This window comes from Sapajus apella, unplaced genomic scaffold (genome assembly GCF_009761245.1).
Source record: "Sapajus apella isolate SASKATOON/1434 unplaced genomic scaffold, GSC_monkey_1.0 scaffold1, whole genome shotgun sequence".
Lineage (NCBI taxonomy): Eukaryota > Metazoa > Chordata > Mammalia > Primates > Cebidae > Sapajus > Sapajus apella.
Genome location: NW_022436941.1, coordinates 705,855 through 731,830, shown reverse-complemented (window position 1 = coordinate 731,830; position 25,976 = coordinate 705,855). Strand labels below are relative to the sequence as shown.

The window sequence follows — 25,976 nt, the reverse complement described above, 5'->3', positions numbered from 1 at the left end:
CCAAGTAGCTGGGACTACTTGGGAGGACTACACCACCATGCCCGGCTGCTTATTTTGTATTCTTAGTAAAGATGGGGTTTCACCATGTTGGCCAGGATGGTCTTGATCTCTTGACCTCGTGATCCACCCACCTTGGCCTGCCAAAGCGCTGGGATTACAGGCGTGCGCCACCACGCCCGGCCTCCTCTCTACTTTTTTTAGTCCATTATCGTTTGCAGAACCAATGTTCATGTACATTTTTAGGAATGTATTGAGTAGGATAAGAAAGAAGGGGACTTCTTGTGCTGAAAATGAAGGAAAAAAATTGACCCAACATTAGTTGTTTAATCACATCTACTGAGTGATTCTCTAAGATTCGAAAAAATTGCCTTAGCAATCAACAAATACAAGCCAAGAAAGCACTAATCTACAGTAAAAGGTGCTACACAAGAGATATTTATTAATGTTCTGTTGTATTTACAGTTTTAACATAGCAAACCAAGGTGAATTACCACTTGGGCAGAAAGCACATCATTCTACATTATAACCCACTGGTTTCTGCTAACACATTGTAAAAGCAAGTAGTACAGTTTGTTAGGGATCATCTCAAAAGTTCCAAGCTAATTCTTTCTTTGCTCCTAAGTACCTAATCCTCTCCTTACTCCCAGCCTTTGGACTAATCATCAGGAGACAAAAGGAAAAAAAAGGGGGGTGGGGGCGGGGGACTCTAATTATAGAAAGAGTGCCAAGAATTACATTTTAGTAATTAAGCTTCATTTATATCCTAGTCCTTTCTATTTTATATAGTGACAACACCTTTAGAATCCCTCAGGTACAATAAGGTATTGCAAAATTGTGGATACAGGCTATAAAAAATTAATGTTTATTATTTACCAATTAAAGACATATTTTGACCACACCTTAAATGTATTTTTGCACTATGATTTTGCTTCCAGGTGTTCACACAGTACAATGGAATAAATTTCTAGATTAACTGGAACAGCAAATAGTTAAAACAAAAGTTTAACTTTTGAGAAAATCCCTTTGAAATGGCCAGCATTATACATATCTTACAATAAAATATTTAATTCCAAGTTCATTTTGAGATGGAGGATGAATAAAGCAAGACTGCCCCCTACTGACTACAGGGACATGGCTCATGCTACTTAAAATGACTACAAACAATATATAAGGCATTATTAATACATCACAGACTTGATTGCAAGAGCTTTTTCAAACATTAACCACTAATGATTCAATGATTACAGAATTCTGCATTAACTATTAAAATTTTACACCTAGGAACAAATAGAGAGAAATGATCTTTTCAACAGTACTTTATTTTTTTAAAGCAGGTGATTCTTCCTCTGTTCTGCATCTTGATTCACTTCCTGCAGGTGCTCTCTTGCTTCTTGAGAGAGAATTCATAAATGCAGGAAGGCCTTTGCCAGAAAACATCTGCCAGAGAAGGATATTGAATATTGAAACTCTAGTTAGCTTGTTATTTTGGCTAAGAGAAGGATGTAGTCACAAAAGAAGGCAGGATGTTTGGAGACACAAGTGCATTTTAACATAGTTTTAAGATTACTGTATACTGACATCGTGGTATTCAATAAACATTAAAATTTCAATTCTTAAAGTTAACAAGGCCTCTAGAACTAGAAAAAGCTGGAATGCTTTTTCTAAAAACTCCTGAGGTCAGGAGTCTCTCTTTCCAAACCTCTGAACAAAAGAATAGAATGGAAGCAGTGCTGCTGCACCCCACACTTAACCCTGTCAGCAATGACTGAAACTTGGGACAGAGAGCATCATCCAAGTGCACGGGTAATTTTCCTAATATACCTGAAGCTATTGTTTGCTCTAACAATTCCACCAGATATTGCACAAGAAAGATTTCCAGTAAGGATGACAGCAATGTCATGCTATACCCTCAATAGAGCACGACAAAATTAAAAAACAAGGGTAAACTTATATGTACCACAAATACTTACAAAAAAAAAACAACAAGTTTTCTTAAAAAGTCATTGTATTTTAGGGGCATATTTGTCTTAAAATATGTAGTTTCAAACTAATTTTAAGAAAGTAATACATTCTGGAGCCATTTGTTCATTAAAAAGAATATGAATTAAGAGAAAAAAATTTTCTTAGAGTAAAAGTTTTTTATTAAAAAAATAAAAAAGAAAAAGAAAAAATAGAAGAATATACATGAGTGAAATAAATGCTGTCAAAATAATGCCTATGCATTTTACTAAATGCATTTTTCATCTAATACTTTGTGGCATTTCTGTATTAGTATATTGTTTTGGTTCTCATGAAAATAACTTGGGAAAATTACAAGTAATTCCCTATATTAACAATAAAAGAAGAAGCACTAAAGAGATACATTTACTGCTTAACAAGTATTTATTAAGAAACTATTTGTGGTACACAACAAGTGAGAGTTGGATGAGCTCACATATAGACCCATAACTTACTTTTCTATCCTCTAAATTACTGTAAAAGCCACAAGAAACTCTTTTGTGTCTTTTTTTTTTTTTTTTTGTAGACAGAGTCTGTCGCTCAGGCTGGAGTGCAGTGGCATGAGCTCGGCTCACTGCAACCTCCACCCCCAGGGCTCAAGCAATCCTTCTGCCTCAGCCCCTCAAGTAACAGTAACTGGGACTATGCCCAGTGTCTTCTGTACCATTTCTGATTAGATTACTGCATAAATATTTAAAAGCCTGCCAAAATGCAGACTACAAACACAGTGGAGGAAATTAACATATTCTAATATTATCAACATTTTTCTAAACTATAAATTCAGTTGTGTTGTGATTTGAAGTAAACCACTGAAACGGATACAAGGACATCTTTTTTTTAGATTGAGAGACATAAGAGATTGAAAGACCTCAGAAAGCACAGAGATGGAGACTCAAGAATATAAGGAACTCTATTTCTTTTTCTTTCTTTCTTTTTTTTAAAGATGGGGTTTCTCCATGATGGTCAGGCTGGTCTTGGAACTCCTGACCTCAGGTGATCCACCCACCCTGGCCTCCCAAAGTGCTAGGATTACAGGCGTGAGCCACCGCGTCCAGCAAGAATATAAGGAACTCTAAAAGCCAAGCAGAAGCAGAAAGAAAACTAGCAGACGAATATTAAATGAAAGTTTTTGTAATGAGGCCAGACTCATTATAAGCATAAGTAATTTCTGCTTTATCAGTTTCTATTAATAGATGAAAACTGATGAAACAATGACTATTAGGTCAAAACAGAGCTTGCAAGAATATACAATGTGGTACAGACAATTACCTGGCCACTTCCTTAGTTTATGATGCTTCTGCATTGGTAAACAGCTTTAATAGATACCTCAAAGTCAAAGGCTGCCACCCAACAAACATTAAAAATCCCTTTGCTTGTTCAGTAAGAAAAGCAAAAATTAAATTAAATTAAATTAAATTAAAATCTCTCAAGAGGACCTAGATAGGTCACCAGTGGGTAATCACAATCACCATACAATCTCCAAATGAAAGATTGCTAGAGGGCACTGCTGTCTGAGACCTGGAGGTTTGACTGGCAGTGTTACACTGATAGTACACAAACTAAAGGCCAAACAGATACTAGGGATTCTGGACTGCATTACTAAATTGTAGATCAGATCACTTTTTAAAAGAAAAAGGAACCCAATAGCCTACAGATCATTTAACTCCAAGAGGAAGACAATCAGTTCTTCTTGAAGACATTATGTAGATTTTGTTTAGCAAAAATTCTACTGAAAACACCATTTCTACTATCTTGTTATCTTATAACACAGTCCAATAAGTAAATCTTTACCTTGAGATGAATTTCCTTTAATAAAATAAAAGAGGTATTAAGGAACAGGAGGAAAATTATGTAAAGGGAGAAATGAAAATGTCTGTTATCACATGGAAAAAAATTAAAATATTTGATGCCTAATAGGTATGGCTCACCACATCACTTTTTAAATTATGAAGGCCCTAGCTCATTAATGCTAGGGCTCAAAAACCTCTTTTTTTCCTTCTCTTTCAGATGTGGTTAAAATAAATAATTTTAAAATATATTATGCTTCATATGTACAAGTACTTTCGGTACCACACAGTGTTAGAACCAATCAACTGTGTTACCACTGGTTATTGTAGCTAACTCTTCATCCACCTGGCAGCATCAGAGGAGGTGGCAATCCATAAAAATGTATTTTCCAGTGAACTGGTAAATAAGAAAAAGTATAAACACTACAGTTTTTACCAGTTCAGGAATAGATGTCTCCAAAGTGCTTGGATTACAGGCGTGAGCCACCATGCCCGGCCATTTCTAAAAGGTGTATGTTTCTTCTACTTCCTCAGTCACATATTTTATTTACTTATTTTTTGAGACAGAGTTTTGCTGTGTCACCCAGGCTAAAGTGCAGGGGCGTGATCTTGGCTCTCTGCAACCTCTGCCTCCTGGATTCAAGCGATTCTCCTGCCTCAACAGCCTCCTGAATAGCTGGGGTTACAGGCATACACCACCACGCCCAGCTAATTTTTGTATTTTTAGTAGAGAAAGGGTTTCACCATATTGGCCATGCTGGTCTCGAACTTCTAACTTCAGGTGACCTGTCTACTTCAACCTCCCAAAATGATGGGATTACAGGTGTGAGCCACTGCACCTGGCCTAGTCACATACTTCTTGATGGCCACTGTGCACACCTTTAGCAATTCCTTCTGGCATTTCGTTATGAAGTAGGAAACCAGATAATAGCTTATTAATGCACTTTTCCTCCCTTAAGCTTAAATGGACTCTGAAAGGGAACCTGAGAGCTGCCCCTATGATAATAATACATGAGTTTTAGCGTTGAGCTTTTGTAACATCTACTTTGGCTGATTAGAAAGAGGTGTTCGGGGATCACTTCAAGATTGGTTTATTTGTACTATGTTTTAGGTATGCTGACTAGAAAAGTCACTGTTCTTATACCCTTTTCTAGTAAAATGCCAAATCTTAGTACAATACGGAAAGTATGTTACTTTTATATTACAGCGAAGTTATTTTAAAAATTCTCTACCTATATCTTTCTGGCAAAGTTATTTTAAAAATTCCCTACTTGTGTCTTTCTTCAGCTAGCTTTTAATTAGTGACATCTCCATCAAAGAAGAAGTCCATAAAAGAAAATAAAGCTTTTGGGAACACTGACCCCATTTCCTAAAGTTTGTGTTCTCTGATTGGCCACTCCTAGCTTTCCGCTTGTATAAACTCTGTATTCTGATCCTTTTTGATTACTTCAGGTTGACAATGTCAAGAGAGGCAATTTAGCAGAGTAGTCACTAGTTTACCAGTGATTTTCCTCAGCAGGAGTCAGCCTAAGTTTTTTTAAACTACATTTTTCCTCTCCCCTATCCTGATCTCCCTAGAAGAATCACTGTATATGACAGTTAGAAATAAGATCAAAGTTATCTTCTAGTAATTTGACTGTGTCTGCTAGGCAAAAACTTCTGACAAAATTAAGAATCATAATCTCTGCAACAAACAAATGATTGGCCAGATGTATAAAAACAGGAAAATGTAACCCAGAGTCAAGAGAAAAAGTCATCAATACAAATAGACTTATAGACAATCTTGATGTTGGAATGAGCAGATAATGACTTTTAAAAAACTGTGATAAACATAATAAAGAATCAACAGGAAGGGAAAAAGAAATAAAGCTTTCATACTTTACATGACGGTTTTCTAGTATGTCTTCTAACAAAATTAAACTAAATGTCCTCCAAACTAGAGAAAGAAAGGATTGTACATTTTGGATCTGGACAGAGTTCTTACCCTTTCAATGGACAAAGGGAACTCAGTCCCATAGGATATTACGGCTTTTCAGGTTCCCTCTGGGGAATCCCTGGAAAATTAGTTAAGTCATTAGAACTCTAAATTCTGCTGTAAGTCCCCCAAACTCTTAATTAAGACATCTGAATTCTCTGGGTGTGTCAGGAACAATTTCAAATAAACCAGGGTATCACAGGTGAATAGAAAAGCAAATAAACTCTATTACGCCCTCCAATGGAGTGCATTCACTTACCTCTGAGTACATTTCTGACAACTCTTAATGTAAACTCCTGAAGCACCAGCAGGCTCATCACTTCAATCTCCTTTAGCAGCTCCTACAGCATTATTATTACTAAGGACTGCCTACTTCAAATCACAACCCCATATGCGTTGTTTTAAATTTAGAACATCGAAAACCATTTCAGAAATTTTAGAAAATCCAAACAAAAACAACAAAATTTTCAGTAAAGTACCAAACAACACAGGGAAACTGAGAAGTTCGGGCTTTCTCTCAACCTGGCTGCTATTTTTTATGCTTAGAACCAAGATGAAGAAGGTATGTAATCCTCTGATAAAGATTCACATTTCCTTCTAACTGAATAATGAAGAGAATAGACAGAGGTGTGATCTCAGTCCATTTAGAAATTCAGAGCTAACATTAATCCATTACTTTTTTAAAAAGAGGAAGAAATCCATTACTTTTTTAAAAAGGGGAGGAAATCTGTCCCCTCAGGATATTTTGGGTGTAGATGTATTAGGGGAAAATATTAGGCAATCTCCGCACCCTTCATAAGGAGGACTTGTAGCAACTCAATAGTACTAATCTTTGAATCCTTCATAGGCAAGAGTTAAACCTAAGGCTAACCACAAATTCCAATCAGACATACAGGTGAAAGATGACAATGGTAATTAAATAAAACTGCAAACAACATCCAGTAAGCCTCTTATGTTCTAGACATAAACAAATACACATCATAGGCATTAAGGCCCAGGCCACTGGTGTCAATGTTCATTTGTGTCCAGACTGTGTGACTGAATTCAAATTCATGACGCGCTACACTTTTTTTTTTTTTTTTTTGAGACAGAGCCTTGCTCTGTCTCCAGGTGGAATGTGGAGTGCAGTGGCGCCATCTCAGCTCACTGCAACCTCCGCTTCCCAGGTTCAAGCGATTCTCCTGCCTCAGCCTCCTGAGTAGCTAGCTGGGACTACAGGTGTCCGCCACCACCACACCCAGCTAAGTTTTTGTATTTTAGTGGATGGAGACGGAGTTTCACCATGTTGGCCAGGATGGTCTCAATCTCCTGACCTCGTGATCCACCTGCCTCGGCCTCCCAAAGTGCTGGATTACAGGTGTGAGCCACCGTGTCCAGCCCGATATTTTAAACATGCAATCAAAGATTCCCGTTTTGTAATAATAAATACTAGTATACATTTCAAGCAGCCCAAGCCTTCTTTACTTACATAAGTACGTTTAATTATGTCCAGGTAAAATGCTTACTATATTAACTGACACACGGAAAATGCCATGAATGTTAATTTTAGTTTCTTATGCTATGCTTCAAAAAATGTGTTATATTCAAGATGGTCTCATTATACTATTCTGTTGCTTAAAAGCTTTCAATGCTGTTCTATCACCTGGAAAATCAACTATGGTAGATGTTTTAATTTCCTGAAGCATGCCTCCTGAGACCACCACAAGTCTTCAAAATTGAGAACCCCACTCTTAGCATATGATTGTCCATATAAACTGATACTCTGCAAGTACAGAAGAAATTAATGTTCCACATGGGCTTAGTCTTGCATTGACCCAACATGTCACTGGCTCTATTAATTTGATGGTTCTACTACAAATAGGCTTGGTGCTCAAGGTATCTGCAAAATCTGTTTCAACCTGACTTTTTAGCCTTGATCCTCAATATTCCTTTATGCCCCAATCAAGCTGCTGTCCTTTAAATAAGCTCCATATTTCCCCATTTTTGTTCTTCACTCTACCTCAGACAATTCTGAAATTCTTCCCCACACTCTCCATTATTACGTAAGGTTTGTCTAAACTACTACACCTACCCTTTACAATGCTTTGCCTAAGGCCTTCAACTGGACTGGCCTCTAGATGGCGCTCAAGGTTCCACTCTATGATCAACACAGTCCCCCAAAGTCCCAAGGAACAGTCAAGTCCAAGAAGGTCTATTAGAACTTGTTAGCAGAGAGGGGCTCTCTCTGGTGTACTCTTTCTCAAGATTCTCCACCTCTTCCTCTAGGCAGCCACTGATGTAAGATGCAGTGTCAGCCTCTGCAGAAAATCAAGTGTGAATCAAAGAGCCTTGACAGGGCTTAGTCCTCCAGTTCTAGGCAAGGGAAAAGGTCCTTTCTCTTCTTCCTTTTCTTGGGTTTGACCTTCCTCACATTAGAGTGATATCAAGATGTCAATTTGAAGAAAGCCACCAGGAAAGCCTCAATGACAATTTTAAGAGATGGAAGATTTGGTGGGCTTGTCAGCAGCCCAGACAAAAAAGTTCCTAAAGTACTACACAGTTCTGGGGTTTAGGGGCAGAGACGAGTGATTAGGCTTGAAGGGTTCCTTCTAATGTCACCCTCTGGAACTGAGGCCATAGTAAGCAGTGGCTTCAGGATGTTGGATTCAGTCAAATAGCCAAATATCCTAGTTTTCTGATGACTGCTAAGGCCCCTGCCTCTTTCACACTGTCAAAGCAGGAAGTAACGATTTCTCTATGGCAGTTTTTCTAATTTGACTTTATCAATAGTTTTTTGTAAAAATCCCTGTTATTAGACAAGAAACTGCTAAAAGGCAGGGACTGTGCCTTCCTTACCTTCTCTATATTCCCCTACCACAGATACTTACTCTAAAACTGAATAGACCTCTACAATGTAGCACATGGTTGCACTAAGACTAGAATACATTTTTTTCCTTTAATACCTTTAATAAATAAAGAGAACTCTGGTCCTGGGGAGGTTTGATAACGTTTCTGGCATCTTCCGAACTTTTGCATAATTGATAAATCCTCTGAGAAACAGGAGAAAGCCTAATTTAAAAAAGAAAAGTCATGAATGAATTTATATTTTCCATGTTAAGTCCCCTCCCCAGAAATCCCTCTCCTGATATCAATACATTGTTATTTTTCTGCTAAAGGTAATCAAAACATGAGCAATTTCCTCTGGAATCTGGAAAGGATTTTCATACCAAATTATCCATCCTTCAATGAGAAGGTATAATCCAAGAGTCTATAGTGTCTTTTGCACATTCAGAATTGAATTGGTCTAAAGGAGATAAATATGGGGCCAAACATTTATGAACGCTTCATTGAGAAACATATCAAAATCTACCTATTGAGTTCCAAAAAAGCATTCCAAGATAATTAGCTCCAAACAACAACAACAACCAAAAGAGGTTGTAACTGTGTTTTTCTCAAGTAAAAAGAAAAAAAAAAATGTAACCTTCCTTGTCATGGACTGTTTTCTCTGTTGACAGTATATAATGTTGTCCACTAGATGTCAGGATCCCCTTATCTATTATAGCAATTCTGTCTCAACTTGAAACTAGTTCCTTCTCTCTCTCTCTCTCTCTCTCTCTCTCTCAACAGACAGGGTCTTGCTCTGTTGCCTAGGCTGGAGTGCAGTGATACGGTCACAGCTCTGCAAGCTTGAACTCCTGGGCCCAGATGATCTTCCTGCCTTTGCCTCCCAAGAAGCTAGGAAAACAGGTTTTTAAATTTTCTGTAGAGATGGGGGTCTCACTATGTTGCCCAGGCTGGCCCTGAACTCCTAGGCTCAAGTGATTCTCCTGTCTCAGCCTCCCAAAGAGTTGGAATTACAGGTGTGAACCATGTACCCAGCCTATTTCTCTATTCATAATAAGACTCCTTTTGTGTGACTACACCACAATCTATACATTCATGAAAGTTTGTACCTCTCAAAACTGTCAGCAGAGAGGTGATATGCCCCTCAGTGGGAACTCAGATATTCCTCCTGGCCTTCCTCTTTCAGAGATGGTCTCTGAGCCTTTAACATATTTTTTTAAAAACACTTTTACTGGGATATTCAGTGGTAGAAAACTTTGTACACGGACAGTTGAACTGATTTTTGGCAGTAACCAAGAGCTGTCGGCTCTGAGCTTGGGGAACATCATTCTGTTTTGTACCCAAAGCGACACGTGACTATAGAGCAGGGGTCACCCTTTCAAATGCTAAGTTGGGATACGGTGGTGGATATTCCTGAACTGGAAGGCACACGACCTTTATGGAGGAGATAGCTACAACTCAGCTCCAGCCAAAGGGTGCCACGTGGAATGTAGGCTAGCTTTGCTTGATATTCCAACTTTTAAGAAATATAAAAACATTCAGATGTTTTATGTGAAGTAATTTTGATTTTTAACATGTTGGTAACTAATTAAAAAAAATTAATAACTGTGAAACAAATAAACTATAGGCTAACTGTAGCTGAAGAGTGGCCAGCTTGGGAGCTCTGCAAGAGAAATGCCACAAAACTGGTTCTCTTAAAAAAAAAAAAAAAAAGTTTCCAAAATGACTCGAACATTGAGTACCAATGTTCATAAGTGTATCCAAACTCTTATTTTTTGCTTACAAGCAAATGGTACATAGCAAGAAGGATCAATTATAAAGTATTATAAATCCATCTTCCATGAAACTTTAATATAGAAAGGAAATCAATCCATTAAATTTCTTTAAATTATTTATGCCATAAACAATCAATCTGAACATATGCTGAAGGGCTCTCTTTGGTCCATTCAGGATTTGACTTGGGGAAAGAGGGGCGGTCAGCCTTTCTCTTAAAGGTACAGTTTAGAAAATAAGCAAAGCCAAGGAACTATTTCTTCTAAATTATTCTCCTGTTGGTCATTTTTATTATTAAAGTTCTCAACAATAAAGAGAGGAAAGAAAATGACTATTTCTCTTTCCTTAGAATTCTCATGACCAGTCATAGAGTAGATGATGAGTCATAGAGTAGAGGTGGCAGATGGTGCGACGAATGACTTGTATTTTCTAAGTAAAGTGTAGGGTCAGCAATGTCAGTCTTGGTAAAGCAGGTCCTGAATTATTTTGTTTTGTTTTGTTTTTAGAGACAGTGTCTTGCTATCACCCAAGCTGAAGTACAGTAGTGCCATCATAACTCATTGCAGCCTCCAACTCCTGTGCTCAAGAGGTCCTCCTGCCTCAGTCTCCCAAGTAGCTAGGACTACAGGCACAAATCACCATGCTTGGTTAATTTTTAAAAATTTTCACAGAGATGAGGTCTCACTATGTTGCCCAGGCTGGTCTTGAAATCCTGGCCTCAAGGTGAAATCCTCCTGCCTCAGCCTCCCAAAGTGCTGGGATTGCAGGCGTGAACCACCACGCCTGGCCCAGGTCCTGAATTTATTAAGCACCTATTGGGCATGGGTGCCAGGATGTGCCTGCCAGACCCATTAGCAGCAGTACCACCAAGGATCTTAAGGAGGCAACAAGAAGCAAAATAGGAAATAGGAGAAACTGATGTCACGGAAGCACAGTGAGGCAATCACACCATCTTTATAAGCAACAAGATGGCCTTGCTATTATTTTGTAGAAATGACAGAAGTTATGGTGGTCTGTCTTACTGTATCATATATATTTTCTTTACAAATAATGAAGACGCCAACATTGAAATAATTTACCCCAAAGTTCATCTCTTTGTTTTAATGTCTAGGAGAAAAAGATTTTAAAATAAACATTTAGAGTAAAAAATATAATCCAAAGACCAAAAACCTGAAATACCTGGTATATATATTAAAAAAAAAAAAAAAAAGTCTGGCTGGGCATGGTGGCTCACGGTTGTAATCCCAGTACTTTGAAAGGCCCAGGCAGGTGGATCACCTGAGGTCAGGAGTTCGAGACCAGCCTGGCCAACATGGTGAAATCCCGTCTCTACTAAAACCACAAAAAATTAGCTGGGCATGGTGGTGGGCACCTGTAATCCCAAGCTACTTGGGAGGCTGAGGCAGGAGAATTGCTTGAATCCAGGAGGCAGAGGTTGCAGTGAGCCAAGATCGCGCTATTACTTTCCAGCCTGGGTGACAGAGTGAGACTCTGTCCAAAAAAAAAAAAAAAAAAGAAAGAAAAAGGTTCTCTTGCCTATTGTGAAATAATTCATATTCTCACCAGTGGTAAACTAAAGAATTCTGGAAACCCAATAGTAGTTCTTTCAGAAGTTATATCTAGTGAGGTTGTATATTTTCTATTTTCTACTGACAGACCTAACAAAGATAGACCACGTGCATTTATGAGTTAGTTCAACTGGCTGCAGTATGCCCATAAGCAATTTGGATTTGAGTTTGCGAACGCTGTGTGGTAATAATTTACATGGGGAAAAAAACTGACAGACTACAGAGTTATCAGTAAGCTCCATTGATCATATGGGGGAGATGAATATATTTATAGGTTAGGAAAAACCTACAACCACAAAGAAACTTTTCATTAACGTGCATGTTACTCTGATGTTAATGAAAGTCTATTCTTTAAGAAAGCAACATTAAAATAAATAAATAAATAAAAAATAAAATAAAATAAGAAAGCAACATCTCAAAAATCTTTACTACAGCTGGTTAATATATTACGCTACAGTGATCAAGACGAATGTTTACTAAAAGTAATTTTACTTGTAAAACTTAATGTAATGTTTTCTCACCTTTTCTTACACTAAAAACACTTACCTAAAACCAGGAACACCCACCAGAGCCAGTACTGACCATCAAAATATCCAGGAAAATAGGTAGAAAACTAAAAAATAAGGCAAAATACTTTATAGCAGCTTAACAGACACAATTTCTCATTTTAACTTAAGGATATGCAAAATGCAAGGCTTCTTTGTTCTACCAATGCCACCACTTAGCCTTTCCAATAATTTTAAAATATAAGTGAAAGTATTTTATATATTACTGACTTGAAATGGTTATAATAAATACAAATCTATTTCCTTTCATGGAAAAGCAATCATTAAATATAATAGCTTTTAGCTTTATGAACTCCTTATTTTCAAAGTATAAAATTTGTTTTTTAGAAAACATTTTTGTCCACATAATATTTACCCTTCTAGAAGTATGTTTCAATAATGAGTTTTACTTTGTTTATTCAGTGCCAAAAGCAATTATTATTATTATTAAGGAGAAAAATCTCACTATGTTGCCCAGGCTTTATTGAACTCCTGGGCTCAATCAAGCAATCCTTCCACCTCAGCCTCCTGAGTAGCTGGGACTACAAGCTGATATAATTGCCTTCTTTCTAATGAGGACTGATTTTGTTCCAACTCCCCTAGCCTTGTCTTGACTTTGGAAGCTTTATCATCTATACCAGGGTAATCCCCTTCCCTTGCTGGCAACTGGTTTAGGAATGAGCACAGGATACCATTCTGACCAATGGAAATTGAGGGCTTCTGAGAAGGATTCCTTGCTCTTTGAGTAAAAAGGAAGAGAAAAAATAGTTCTCTCTAAAGGTGGTAGAAAAAAATTTTTTAAAATAGTTCTTTTTCTTCCCTTGAGCACCGTTGTGTTTCAGTGTGATACTAATACATGAAACTGCCATCTTTTAACCCGGAGGTGGTGGGGCGGGGAACTATGCTAATATGCTGATATGTCAGCTGTCCTTGCTGATGTCAATGAACCACTGATTTAACTAATCTCCTTGTCAGGGACTTGTTTTCAGGGGAAATGAACTTTCCCCATTTAAAAAAACAATTAAAATTTTTTTTCTAAACCATTCTGAGCTAGTTTTTTGTTACAGTCAAAAGCATCCCACCTGATACAAGTTAATTCATTTGATTTACAGGTATTGATCGACTTAGGACCTATGCAACTTACGACCATTCGACTTTACGACCACCATCGCTAGCCACGACTGCTCCGCGTCTGGCAGCGCAAACATTGCCCAGCTGGGCGTACAACAGTGCAGACCAGCTTCCGGCAGCACTACCATCTCCGCGTGCACCATTTCAACTGTACATATAGCCTACTCAACTTACGACCAAATAGTGTTATGACCGGTCTGCCGTCCCAATCGTGGTTGTAAGTCGAGCACTAGCTATACTTTTTAAATGCAGTTGAAAATTTAGTTTGGGGAAAAACAAACAACACTGGAATTAATTTTATTTCCGTTTTCCTTGCAGGATTTGGTGTCCAAGAGTTTAATATAGTTTGAAAATTAAAATATAGTGTTTGATTTGTTAATAAAGTAACAATTAAGATTTAGGGAAGGAATGAAAACCTCTTTAGGGCTCCAGCTCTTAAAGTCCATTATTTTAGATGAGTACATATTAGCTATGTTGGGGAAAAGCTTACAATTTTCATCAGATTCTCAAAGGATTCTGGAACCCTAAAAATGTTAACAAATGTTTTATAATAAATAAGGTAGCACTACTTTGAAAAACTACAGTGGTCAAGCAACACCCATCAGTTAGTTAAGTATGTCAATTTATGATAGATAAACTGGTTTGGTCTATAAGGTTGACAATAGCAATAAATTTATCTGAAATCAGAGGATAATTTAAAAGCCTAATTGCCTAATCTTTTACAACTTTAAATTGCTTCATGCAAATTTAACTAACTGGTAACTCTTAAGTCACTAAAGATATACGTCTTTTTAATTTACTTCAGAAATAGGCTCCTAATGGAGCAGTACTTGTTAAATAGTTTTGACTCCCCAAACATTTTGGCATAACCAATCCTGGAAGGAAGAGGGAAAGAGAAGGAGAAAAGAAAAGAAGGAAGCCGAGAGTTAGGCTAAAACTGTAACAGAATTAGTGAGAGGAATGGCTGCTTTTGATGAGATATCAAAGAGGTAATAACCTTCCTTTTATTACTAAAACAACTAATTTCAGAACATATACATTATCACTTTATAAACGTTAAAAACAAAGAAAGCAGCTGGTGAACAATATTGATGATAGACCAGTATTCAATAGATTTGACAACAAAACTTGTGTGCATGAATCATTTGCAATTGATTTTGGTTCAGCTTCATCATGAAACCAAAGACAAATCAAAAATCATTTAACACATTGAAATAACTTTTAAAAAAGCAAATGAAAAATCAAATATTCAAAAATATTCTAATTATTATCTCTCTGTAGAGTCTATCTTTTCTGTTGTACAACTTACCCTGACAATCAGGATCCATTTAATTAGAGAGAGACCAAATCCTGAAATGGCCCCATACCTTCCTGCAGCTGAAGTGGTCAGGCAAAAAGACAGGAAAAACCCAATCCAGTTAAAGAGGAATGCCACTGCAAAAGCAGAGGAGGGGAAAGATGTTAGACATGTCCTGTTACCCAAGAACAAGAGTGCCTTACACCTGCCTCTGCTTAAATGACTTTCCCAAGAATAAAAGCCTGTCCTCCACAACCCTCACCATACATCCATTCTTGTCTTTCCCCAAAAAGCAAACAAGAAAAAAATCCTATCAGATTTTATACAATTATGTCTACAGTTTTACACAATTATGTCACTTTCAAAAATGCCTTAACAGGCTGAGACAGGCTGAGCACAGTAGCCAGTAGCTCACACCTAGCAAATCCTAGCACTTTGGGAGGCCAACGTGGGAGGATCCCCTGAGCCCAGGAGTTTGAGACCACCCTGAGCAACACAGTGAGGCCCATCTCTACAAAAACTCAAAAAAAAAAAAAAAAAATTAGCCAGGCACAGTGCACACCTGCAGTCCCAGCTACTTGGTAGGCTGAGGTAGGGGGATCACTTGAGCCCAAGAGGTCAAGAGTACAGTGAGAAGTCACCACACCACTGCACTCCAAATCCAGCCTGGGTGACAGAGCAAAACCTTGTCTCAAAAGAAAAATAAAAACCAAAAATGAAGTAAAAGCAAACCTTAACACTCAACAAACTGTACACTTAGGACCTCTGCTTTTTTTTTTTTTGTGGACTGAGTCTTGCTCTGCCACCCAGGCTGGAGTGCAGTGGCACAATCTTAACTCACTGCAGCCTCTGCCTTCCAGATTCAAGTGATTCTCCTGCCTCAGCCTCCTGAGTGGCTGGGACTACAGGTGTGTGCCACCACACCTAGCTAATTTTGTGTTTTTAGTAGACGGGGTCTGCCATGTTGGCCAGGCTGGTCTTGAACGCCTGACCTCAGGTGATCCGCCCACCAAGGCCTCCCAAAGTGCTGGGATTATAGCTGTGAGCCACCGTGCCCAGCCTTTGACCTCTGCTTTTTACTGTGTGTTATATATATATATTCCAGTAAACAAAATAAATGCCTTCAACATTAAGTAAGTGCCCCCAAATAATCTGGTTCAAGTCACTCATCCTCCTGTTCTCTGAATTTTGACAACTTATATAATCACCTCTAAAAGCACTGCATTTTCTTATCTTTCTAATACAACAAATAAAGGAAATAGTTGCTCACTTCTATGTGAGGCACATGAAAAGATAAATGCAAAATAATATCAAGGGAGAAAGTCAGGCTGACTTTGATCTGTCAAAAAAAAAGAAGCTTTCAGAGCAAAATTCATCACACAAAGGCATTTAATTCCTATTCTACAGACTCAAGTATGAGTAGAAGCAATGCATAAGGACCCCATAGACCTGAAAGAGGGCTTAGCTCATGTAAAAATGCAGCATCCTCACAACTGCTTTAACTATATTTTCTATAGATATTCATGAAATTAGAGGGCAAATAGAAAGTATGTTAAAACAAAGGTATATTAATATACATTCCAGTAAAAGGCATCAAATAAATGTAATGTATTAATATATTAGCTCAACGAGTTATTTTAATTCTGTCAGATTTGCTCATAATCCAAAGCACTCTGGTTTGTGGGGGTTGGTTCTGCTATGCATATATACTTACTGAAAAAAGTTAACATGAAAATCCCATCGTTTCCTATCCTCAGCTGATCAGCATCATCAAAATCATCCCGACCCACAAAATCCTCATCCTAAATGAAAAGAAAAATAATTATGTTTAGGCAAAAGGAAGATATAAAGAAAAATAAAGGGGCAAGTGTGAGTAGCAATGAAAAAAGTTATTGTTTTGACTCAGTTTAAAATTATGAGATTAAAGGCTCAATGTAGGTTTAAAATTCCATTTTGCATTATTAGTATACAATTAGAAAAGAAACAAATCTTTCTTCTATCCCCATAGTGTTCTAAATGAAATTTTCATCTTATAACCCAAGTTCTTTAACAATACACACTTCAAAAATGTAAAAGTTCACAAAGAACTTAAAAAACTATATACCTCAGGTGGAGGTATATATATATATATATATATATATATTATATATAAAAACTATATATATAAAAATACATTAAAAATATTTTTTACCCTTCTCAAAAAAAAATATATATAAATATAACACCTCTTTTCCTTTCTCTCTGTATGTATATGTGTGTGTGTGTGTGTGTGTGTGTATATATAGATATATATATATATATATTTCAAGAGGGCCAGGCGTGGTGGCTCACGCCTGTAATCCCAGCACTTTGGGAGGCTGAGGCAGGCGGATCACGAGGTCAGGAGTTCGAGATCAGCCTGACCAACATGGTGAAACCCTGTCTCTGATAAAAATACAAAAATTAGCCAGGCATGGTGGCACATGCCTGTAATTCCAGCTACTCAGGAAGTTGAGGCAGGGGAATCACTTGAATCCAAATCTGGGAGGCAGAGGCTGCAGTGAGCCAAGATTGCACCATTGCACTCCAGCCTGGGCAACAAAAGTGAGACTCAGTCTAACAATAACAACAACAAAACATCAACAACAAATATATATATATATATATACCTCAAGGAAAAAGAAAATTTACTTACACATTTGGTTTAAATTCTAAAATTATCAATAATCCAGGACCTGTTTAGGGCCTAAAATATTAGTAATCCAGGGTCTAACAGAGATAAAATCAACCAGCTCAAGTACTTTATGAGGCATATCCAGGGGAAAAAAGAATAGCATGATCATACATGAATAGCCTACAGAACTGCCTGCTGCTCAACTCCATAAGCATGTATTTCTATTGGTATACAGATCTAAAACAATCTCACCTCTACTCTCATCAGCAGATAGGATCTCCTTCATCCTAACTTGATAACATAATATTACAGATCTAGAAATAACATGATCCATTGGATTGGGTGCCATGGCTCATGCCTGTACTCCTAGCACTTTGGGAGGCCAAGGCAGGTGGATTGCCTGGGCTCAAGAGTTTGAGACCAGCCTGGGCAACATGGTGAAACCTCATCTCTAGTAAAATACAGAAAATGAGCCGGGTGTGGCAGTATGCGCCTGTAATCCCAGCTACTTGGAAGGTTGCGATAGAATTGCTTGAACCTAGGAGGAGGTTGCAGTGAGCCAAGATCATGTCATTGTACTCCAGCCTGGGCAACAGAATGAGATTGTATCTCAAAAAAAAAAAAAGAAAAAGAACATGATCCTGAACAATACCAACACATGTGGTCTATCTTTTTAACTGATGTAGGTATGTGTTGAGATATTTTTAAATAATTGAATATATACTTAAATGTGATACATCTGTACATAGTTCAGTGAGGGTTCCTCAAATGAAAAATATTTTAGGGAATATCAAAACTTGCTGTACACAGAAAAGGGTGTGTAAGATCCAAACTGTTAACAGTGGTTCCTCAGGGAGTGGGAACTAGAGAAAGGGAAGTCAGTGGCCATGGCAGCTTCCTTTTCTAACTTAACATACTTCCTCTACTATCTGAAATTTCTATAAAAATGCATTGTTTTATAATTTTTTAAGGCATTAAATATCTAGTATTCTTACTTCACATTAGCAGAATAAGGTTTTGCCAAAATTAAAAGCTAATTCTGGTTTTTTTTGCATAACTACTCAAAGATATACTCCAAAGAAATCCATGGAAGTAACATCTAATAAAATTACAAATGCCTTCTAACTGTTCTTCCTGTCTTCTTGGTATCACTTCTACCATGATTCCTCCTAGAAGTTGTTGCCAAGTTAATGTTTCCAAAACACCACACAAGTCCTCTCATACCCCTGCTCAAAAACTCTGAAGGATTCTCTAAGAGCTACATATGAAATTTAAGTACCCCAGTCTATTCCAGGGATTCTACAAACAACAGTTCTGGTTACAACATTCTACCTCCCTTCACAAACTCTTCGCCCCTACAAAGCCAATTACTACATCCACAGAACTGCCCTGCACCTGGCTGAATTCACACCTGCTTCCTGGGCTTTCTCCCACTGGAATGTTCTTATCTATCAAAATTCTGGGACCACATCAAATCTCATCTTCCGCTATGATCATCCAGTAAAAAGTTTCAGTTTTGATGTCCACTGCTCTTATGTGTCTTAGCTATCAGTATTTCTGGGCCCTTAACCCTAGTTGGATTTTAGGCTTCCGAATAACAATAAGAACACTGCCTTATACAAAGCTTTTTACCTACCCACTGTAAAATATGCTGCATCTTATATTTTAAAAGTGCTTTATACATGTCTGCTAAATATTAGACCTTTTAAGAAGTTCCTAAATATGTACCTGTATCAAATGAAAGTACACTGAAGACTTCTGTGATTAATCAGAGCTAATTTCCATACTGATCTATTTACCACATATTGCAACAGGTCTGCAGAGTACAGTGAAATAAACAACAACTTTGGATTCTAGAAATATCTCAGTTTGACTCTCACTTCTACATATGAGCCATATGACTTTGAAAAAATTATTTCTTTGGATCTAGATTATCACATCTGTACAATGGAGATAATCTCTACCTTTCAAGGTTACTATGAAGATTGGAAACAACATACAAAATATATAAAAGCATCAAGCACAGTACCAAGCATGTTGTTTGCTTCCAATACATGGCAGCTACATTATGACTGTCTTGCCCTTAGACACTAGGGTTCTTAGTTTCTCTCTGTCACCAATGAGAATTGAATGCACATTACTGCCATTTAGGATCATCCTAGATTGGGCTCATAAACTACTTCTGCCAACCAATGATTTTAGGAGCTCTGCTCCTCACAGTAGGTGTGGTCTATAAACAGTCTAATATCTTAAAGCCAAGAGGGGAAACTTTGGGCCTATGCCATCATACTGCCCAGACTAGGCTTCTGTTCTTGCTCATCACTCACTCCAGTTTCTTGCCAGACTAGAACCTAGAGGCCTTACAGTCCACACATTTCTAGGGACTTATCTTGCTTCCATTCTCCCAACACCTGGTCCAATGCCCTACCTGCATCAACCTCAATCTGTATAAATATTCACAAAACTACAAATATCGCACTTATATATCTGACATCAAGAACCAAGAGTGCCCAATAATCTCCACTGGTTTAAATACCATCCCAATCTCCAACTCCATGAATCAGCATCAGGCTAGATGGTACCTGTACTCATTATGTCCCCACAAATGATATGATCTGGACTGCTAGAGGAACAGAGTTCATCTAAGTCAATGTGAAGATCCCTTTTATGAGTTTAATTGTATAAATTTGCACATATTTATTCTCTTCCTAGATCTCCCTAGCAGCTATCCACCCAACAGCAAAATACTAAGTGTGCAGAATCAAGGAAATGTCAGTGTGCTCCTGCTTCAAGATACTTCAGCCATCCCAGGAGACTTGAAAAAGTGGTGGTAGTAGGAGAGATATAGGAAAAATGGGCAGGTTTGACTAGTAATTTTTTGCTTATTTATAACTCTTTACCTCCTCATTTTTAGGAAGAGATGAGTTTATTATCCCCAAAGTAAATGTACCTGATTTTTTTAATTAGCTGAACTTTCACTAATCAATATAATCATAAGTAATGAATAAAAATTGGATAATGAAAATAACTTAATTTCCATGGAGCAGCCATCAAGTAACGTTGCAAATTATACTCACTCTTCCAGGAACCAAAGGGATAGTAGCTTCAGCCTTGGTCCTCTCGGCTTCATCATAACTGGGCAGTGTTGTAGCCACATTGTAAGATGGGGGCTTTGGAAACCCAGACTCATCCTTGTAGTCAAAATATGCTGCAGAATTTTAAGTACAATTTTTTGATGATTAGCTGAATTGAAATAAAAGGATTTTACTAACTCTAGCAGACAAAATCGAGTCATTCCTCTAAGAGTACATATATAACAATTGAACTAAAAGACATTTATAGATGAATTGTAAGAGACTGATGTTGAATTTTAAATGTATCCACTTCTCAATTATTTAAAATCCAGACTCGCTTCATAATCTTTCTTCCAACTGCTTCTGAAACTTTTTTTTTTTTACTGTAATGTCAAAGCACCGAGTGTTTTTAAGGATTTCATAATCACCTGGCCTTGTTACCTACCTGCGCTTTCTGCAGAAATGCTGCTGTAAGGTGGTGGAGCATCACCTGCAGCCTGTTCAGGTTCTCCAGACTCTTCTTCATTCTGCAACTAAATAAAAATTTCATATTTTAATGCAAGCATAAAGCCAATTAGAAAGATAAGAACGCCAAAACTGAAATAAATAGCCTTTCTAGAAAGCAATTTGGCAACATATTTCAAATCAAAGCCTTGAAATGCACAACTCCTTTCAGAAAAGTATTCTACTCCCAGGAAGTGATTCTATGGAAATATTCAAAGAGGCAAAAAGGGTACATACAAATGTTGTGTCAGCAAAAATTAGAAACAACCTAAATTCCAATCATAGGAGACAAGTAAATTATAGTACATCTCATGAGGGACTAATAAGTGGCCATTAAAAATTAAATTTTGCCACCCTGGCCAACATGACAAAACTTCATCTCTACTAAAAATAAAAAAATTAGCCAGGCATGGTGGCACACTCCTGTAGTCCCAGCTACTCAGGAGGCTGAGGCCCAAGAATTGTTTTTTAAATCGAGATGCAGAAGTTACAGTGAGCTGAGATCGTGCCACTGCACTCCAGCCTAGGTAACAAAGTGAAACTGTGTGTCAAAAAGTACATATATTAAATTTCAGCTGCGTATGGTGGCTCACACCTGTAATCCTCGCACTCTGGGAGGCCAAGGTGGGTGGATCGCTTGAGCTTAGGAGAGCTTAGGAGTTCAAGACTAACCTGGGCAATACAGCAAAACCCTGTTTCTACAAAAAATACAAAAATTAGCCTGGCATAGTGGCATGGACCTGTAATCCTAGCCACTCAGGCGGCTGAGGCAGCAGGATGGCTTGAGCCCAGAAGGTTGAGGCTGCAGTAAGCTGAGACAGTGCCACTGCCCTCCAGCCTGGGTGAGAGAGCAAGACCCTATCTTTAAAAATATAATAATAAATTTCATTACTCATATATTTATGGTGTACTACTATTACATGAAAAAAGCTAAATTTGCCAAACAACATGTATCATATAATCCTTTTTTTGAGACAGAGTCTCACTCTGTCGCCAGGCTGGAGTTCAGAGGTGTGATCTCAGCTCACTGCAACCTCCACCTCCCAGATTCGAGTGATTCTCCTGGCTCAGCCTCCCAAGTAGCTGAGATTACAGGCATGTGCTACCACACCCAGCTAATTTTTGTATTTTTAGTAGAGACGGGGTTTCACCATGTTGGCCAGGATGGTCTCAATCTCTTGACCTTGTGATCCGCCCACCTCGGCCTCCCAAAATGCTGGGATTACAGGGGTGAGCCACTGTGCCTGGTCTCATATAATCCTTTTTAAAAATACAGGCATATAATGGAAAGGAGGTCTAGAATGACAGACACTTACAGTTCAACGCTGTTATTTCTAGGTAATAGGAGTAAAGGGGAATTTTTCCTTATTGTTGTACATCTCTATGTTCAAATTTTTTGTAGCGAACATTTATCACTTGTAGACTTTTTTTTTGGAGACAGAATCTCATTCTTGCTGCTCAGCAGGAGTACAGTGGCACAATTATGGCACACTGCGACCCTAACTTTTTTTTAATTAGTTTTTTGTTTTTTGTAGAAATGGGGTCTCCCTGTGTTGCCCAGGCTGGTCTCGAATTCCTGACCTCAAATGATGACACTTTTTAAAGTTAGAAAAATAATCTGTTAAGACAAAGACAAATCACAGGCAAACCATGTTACCATTATATTCAGCATGCACACCAAATTAAATCTTACTTGAGACATTTATGAAAACATAAATTCTTCCTAATTCTATATATATCTGTCAATAGATATCCCTTTTCCCTATCTAGCAACTTTCCTGCCAGCCAAATCTTCAATTATTTTAAATAACTCGCACTGAAAGTGTCTGCTGTTGCTAATCTGTATGGTCTACACAAGTCATCTTCATAAAATACATTTCATTTGATTTTTCCAGTCCAGTGTGACAATGAACTATATTAATTTAAAAGATGAGCTGGCTGGGACTGGAGTCAATCTGGAAAGTAATAACAGAGTATTAGTGATATAACTGACTTGAGGGTCTGGTCCTGTCTTGAGTATCCATCAGGATATACAGAGCCAACTGATACACTTGTAAAATACATACCACTTCTAAACCATACTGCTACAAAGAACTTTATCTTTATTTATTTATTTATTATTGAGATGGAGTCTCACTTTGTTGCCCAGGCTGGAGTGTAGTGGCACAATCTCGGCTCACTACAACCTCTGCCTCCCAGGTTCAAGGAATTCTCTGCTGCAGTCTCCTGAGTAGCTGGGACTACAGATGCCCAGATAATTGTTTGTTTTTTTTGCTTTTTTTGGGTAAAGACGGGGTTTCACTATCTAAGTCAGGCTGGTCTTGAACTCCTGACCTATGATCCACCTGCCTTGGCTTCCCAAAGTGCTGAGATTACAGGAGTGAGCCACCGCACCCGGCCTAGAATTCTATCTTGAATTGAGACAGTAAAATAGATAGGCTGAGGTGTACTAATATGAAGTAGAGCTCCATAATCCATTAACTTTTTTTTTTAGATGGATTTTCTCTTTTGTTGCCCAGGCTGGAGTATAAAGGCGGAATCTCGGCTCACTGCAACCTCCGCCTCCCAGGATCAAGCTCTCCTGCCTCAGCCTCCCGAGTAGCTGGGACTACAAGTGTGTGCCACTACATCTGGCTAATTTTTGTATTTTTATTAGATGTTGGCCAGGCTGGTCTCAAACTCCCAACCTCAGGAGATCTGCCTGCCTTGGCCTACCAAAGTGCTGGAATTACAGGCGTGAGCCACCGCACCCGGCCATAACTCATTAAATTTTAACTGATCATCTCAATCTCTACTCACTATGCTATTCAAAACCAGATGTCGATACATTTTTCTTACTAGTACTTCAAAAGCATTCAATTTCAAATGAATTCTTGTGTCAAGTTCTCCTCAGCATCTACCATCTTGAGTATATTTTTTTGAACCCTAGTAATCTAATGTTAAATTTAAGGTACTCCCAAAATAACTGTATTGTAACCTAAGAACAAAGACATGAGGCCAAAATAGCTGCAGTAAAGCCAAATGCTCCTGGGACACCAAACTAGTGAATTATTTAAAGAGAGTTCTTGGGACCACGGTTCACCTAAAATACTGGTTTTAACATTATCTGAAGCTCTTGGCAAGGTATTCTTAGCCTCCTCATACCTAACCACTCTTGTGCTGTGGGAAGGTCACCAAAAGAAGCAGAAGAGTTACCAGCAAGAAGAGAGGCAAATATGGACCTTTCGAAAATGTTCCTTAATATACTGTAACACCTTCATTTAAACCTACCGTGGTATTTCTAACCCATTTTATATTTCCTGAGCTTTGTATCAAAGTAATCACATTACCTCTGCATAATGCATAATTTAGGTCTCAGAAAAGAAGCATGGCAATTCTAAGAAATATAGAAATCCAAAGAATAAAGAGGTTAAGAGGTCTTCTATGACAGTATTTATAAGATAGGCTGCCTGTCTCCTGGCAACTTAGAAATGTTATATTCGATCATCCGCCACCATAGTAAAAGATGACAGTGCAGATAAATTCTAGCCTTCTTAGAAACGTCAACTTTCAATTTGGTAAGGAAAAAAGAAACACTTCTAGATGAAGAGTTTGCTCCATTAAGATTCACTACTTTAGAATAATGTACTTCTATCCAATTAAAAAAAATAAAAACATTTTAAAACACCATTATGACTATGGGTTAATCTTAAGACTTCATTGTACAGCCATCCCACTCTGGCTTATTTCTATAATGCTGGTGCTAAGATTAGGTTTCATCAAGAAAGCTGTTTAAAACAAAACACTCAATGTAAGGGGATTGGGGGAGAGGCAATCCCCTTCAAAAAGAGGTATTTAGTGACTACCATCTGCATGAATAATGACTTGCTGAACAATGGAGTCCTTATATATACATCTTATTACACTTCGGGGCAACAAGTCAGGCATTCAACATCTTTTTACACTTTGGGGGCACCCAGTCAGGCATTCAGTAACAAGTGGAGGAACATGTGCGTTAGAACTAGAATGTGCTATAAAATTGGTTACTTGGTTCCAAAATTTATTTTTAAGATTCCCCTTTTCTGTCCCTGGGAACCCTTCTGTGCAGCCTCCCTGCCATGTCCCTGGAGCTCAGGAATCTTCGGGCTCTTTCCTGCTGCTCTCTGAAAGAATACGCGGCATTGACACGTTGGGGTTAGAGTTGGAAAGATGCTCAGTCTCTTCTACAACTGTGTCAGTGGGAGCCTGAGTCCAACATAACTGTCACAGAATCTGGGTTGTAGGGGAAACTCAAAGAGACAGATCTGAAAACTGGGACAGATTTGGGAACTTTGGCTCTTAGCACACAGAGATGTTGGGTAACGTTAGAGGGGATATCCTTTGACTGTGATAGTTAAAACAATTGCTGTTCGACATTGAATTTTTTGCATTTTTAGTAGAGATGGGGTTTCATCATGTTGGCCAGAATGGACTCGATCTCCTGACCTCATGATCCACCCATCTCGGCCTCCCAAAGTGGTGCGATTACAGGTGTGAGCCACTGTGCCTGGCCAACTTCATGACTTATTGGATAGTTCAACATTATTTTTCGTATGCTTTTGTTTGTTTGTATGAATTCTGAGGTATATATTGATACCTTTTCTCATATATAAGGATTTATGGGTTTTGTTTAGTGTAGGGTTTTTTGTTTTTCTTCCATTCTTAGTAAATATAGAGAATCTAGGAATGACTTTTAAGTGGCTTTGGGTCCTGCCATTTGGTACAGTTACAAATGTTGCCTCTTACTTACCCCTAATCCTAGCCCCAGCTCTGCTATTGCTTAAAAACAACTCATTTCTAAATTGAAGATCATCTTTAGAACTACTTGGT

The 25,976-nt window shown here is 38.0% G+C and overlaps 1 protein-coding gene across 1 annotated transcript in view; it reads right to left on the bottom strand.

Moving 5' to 3' along the window:
- Positions 1 to 407: 407 nt before the first annotated feature.
- Positions 408 to 25,976, bottom strand: part of NDFIP1 (Nedd4 family interacting protein 1) — a 44,838-nt gene continuing 19,269 nt past the window's right edge. Inside the window, exons 2-8 of the mRNA XM_032241117.1 lie at positions 21,070 to 21,157; positions 20,628 to 20,758; positions 16,612 to 16,699; positions 14,910 to 15,034; positions 12,471 to 12,537; positions 8,703 to 8,808; positions 408 to 1,437 (exon numbers count right to left, since the gene is read on the bottom strand). Coding sequence (XP_032097008.1) covers positions 8,705 to 8,808; positions 12,471 to 12,537; positions 14,910 to 15,034; positions 16,612 to 16,699; positions 20,628 to 20,758; positions 21,070 to 21,157 — 603 coding nt within the window. The 3' untranslated portion in view covers positions 408 to 1,437; positions 8,703 to 8,704. The remainder of the gene's footprint in view (positions 1,438 to 8,702; positions 8,809 to 12,470; positions 12,538 to 14,909; positions 15,035 to 16,611; positions 16,700 to 20,627; positions 20,759 to 21,069; positions 21,158 to 25,976) is intronic.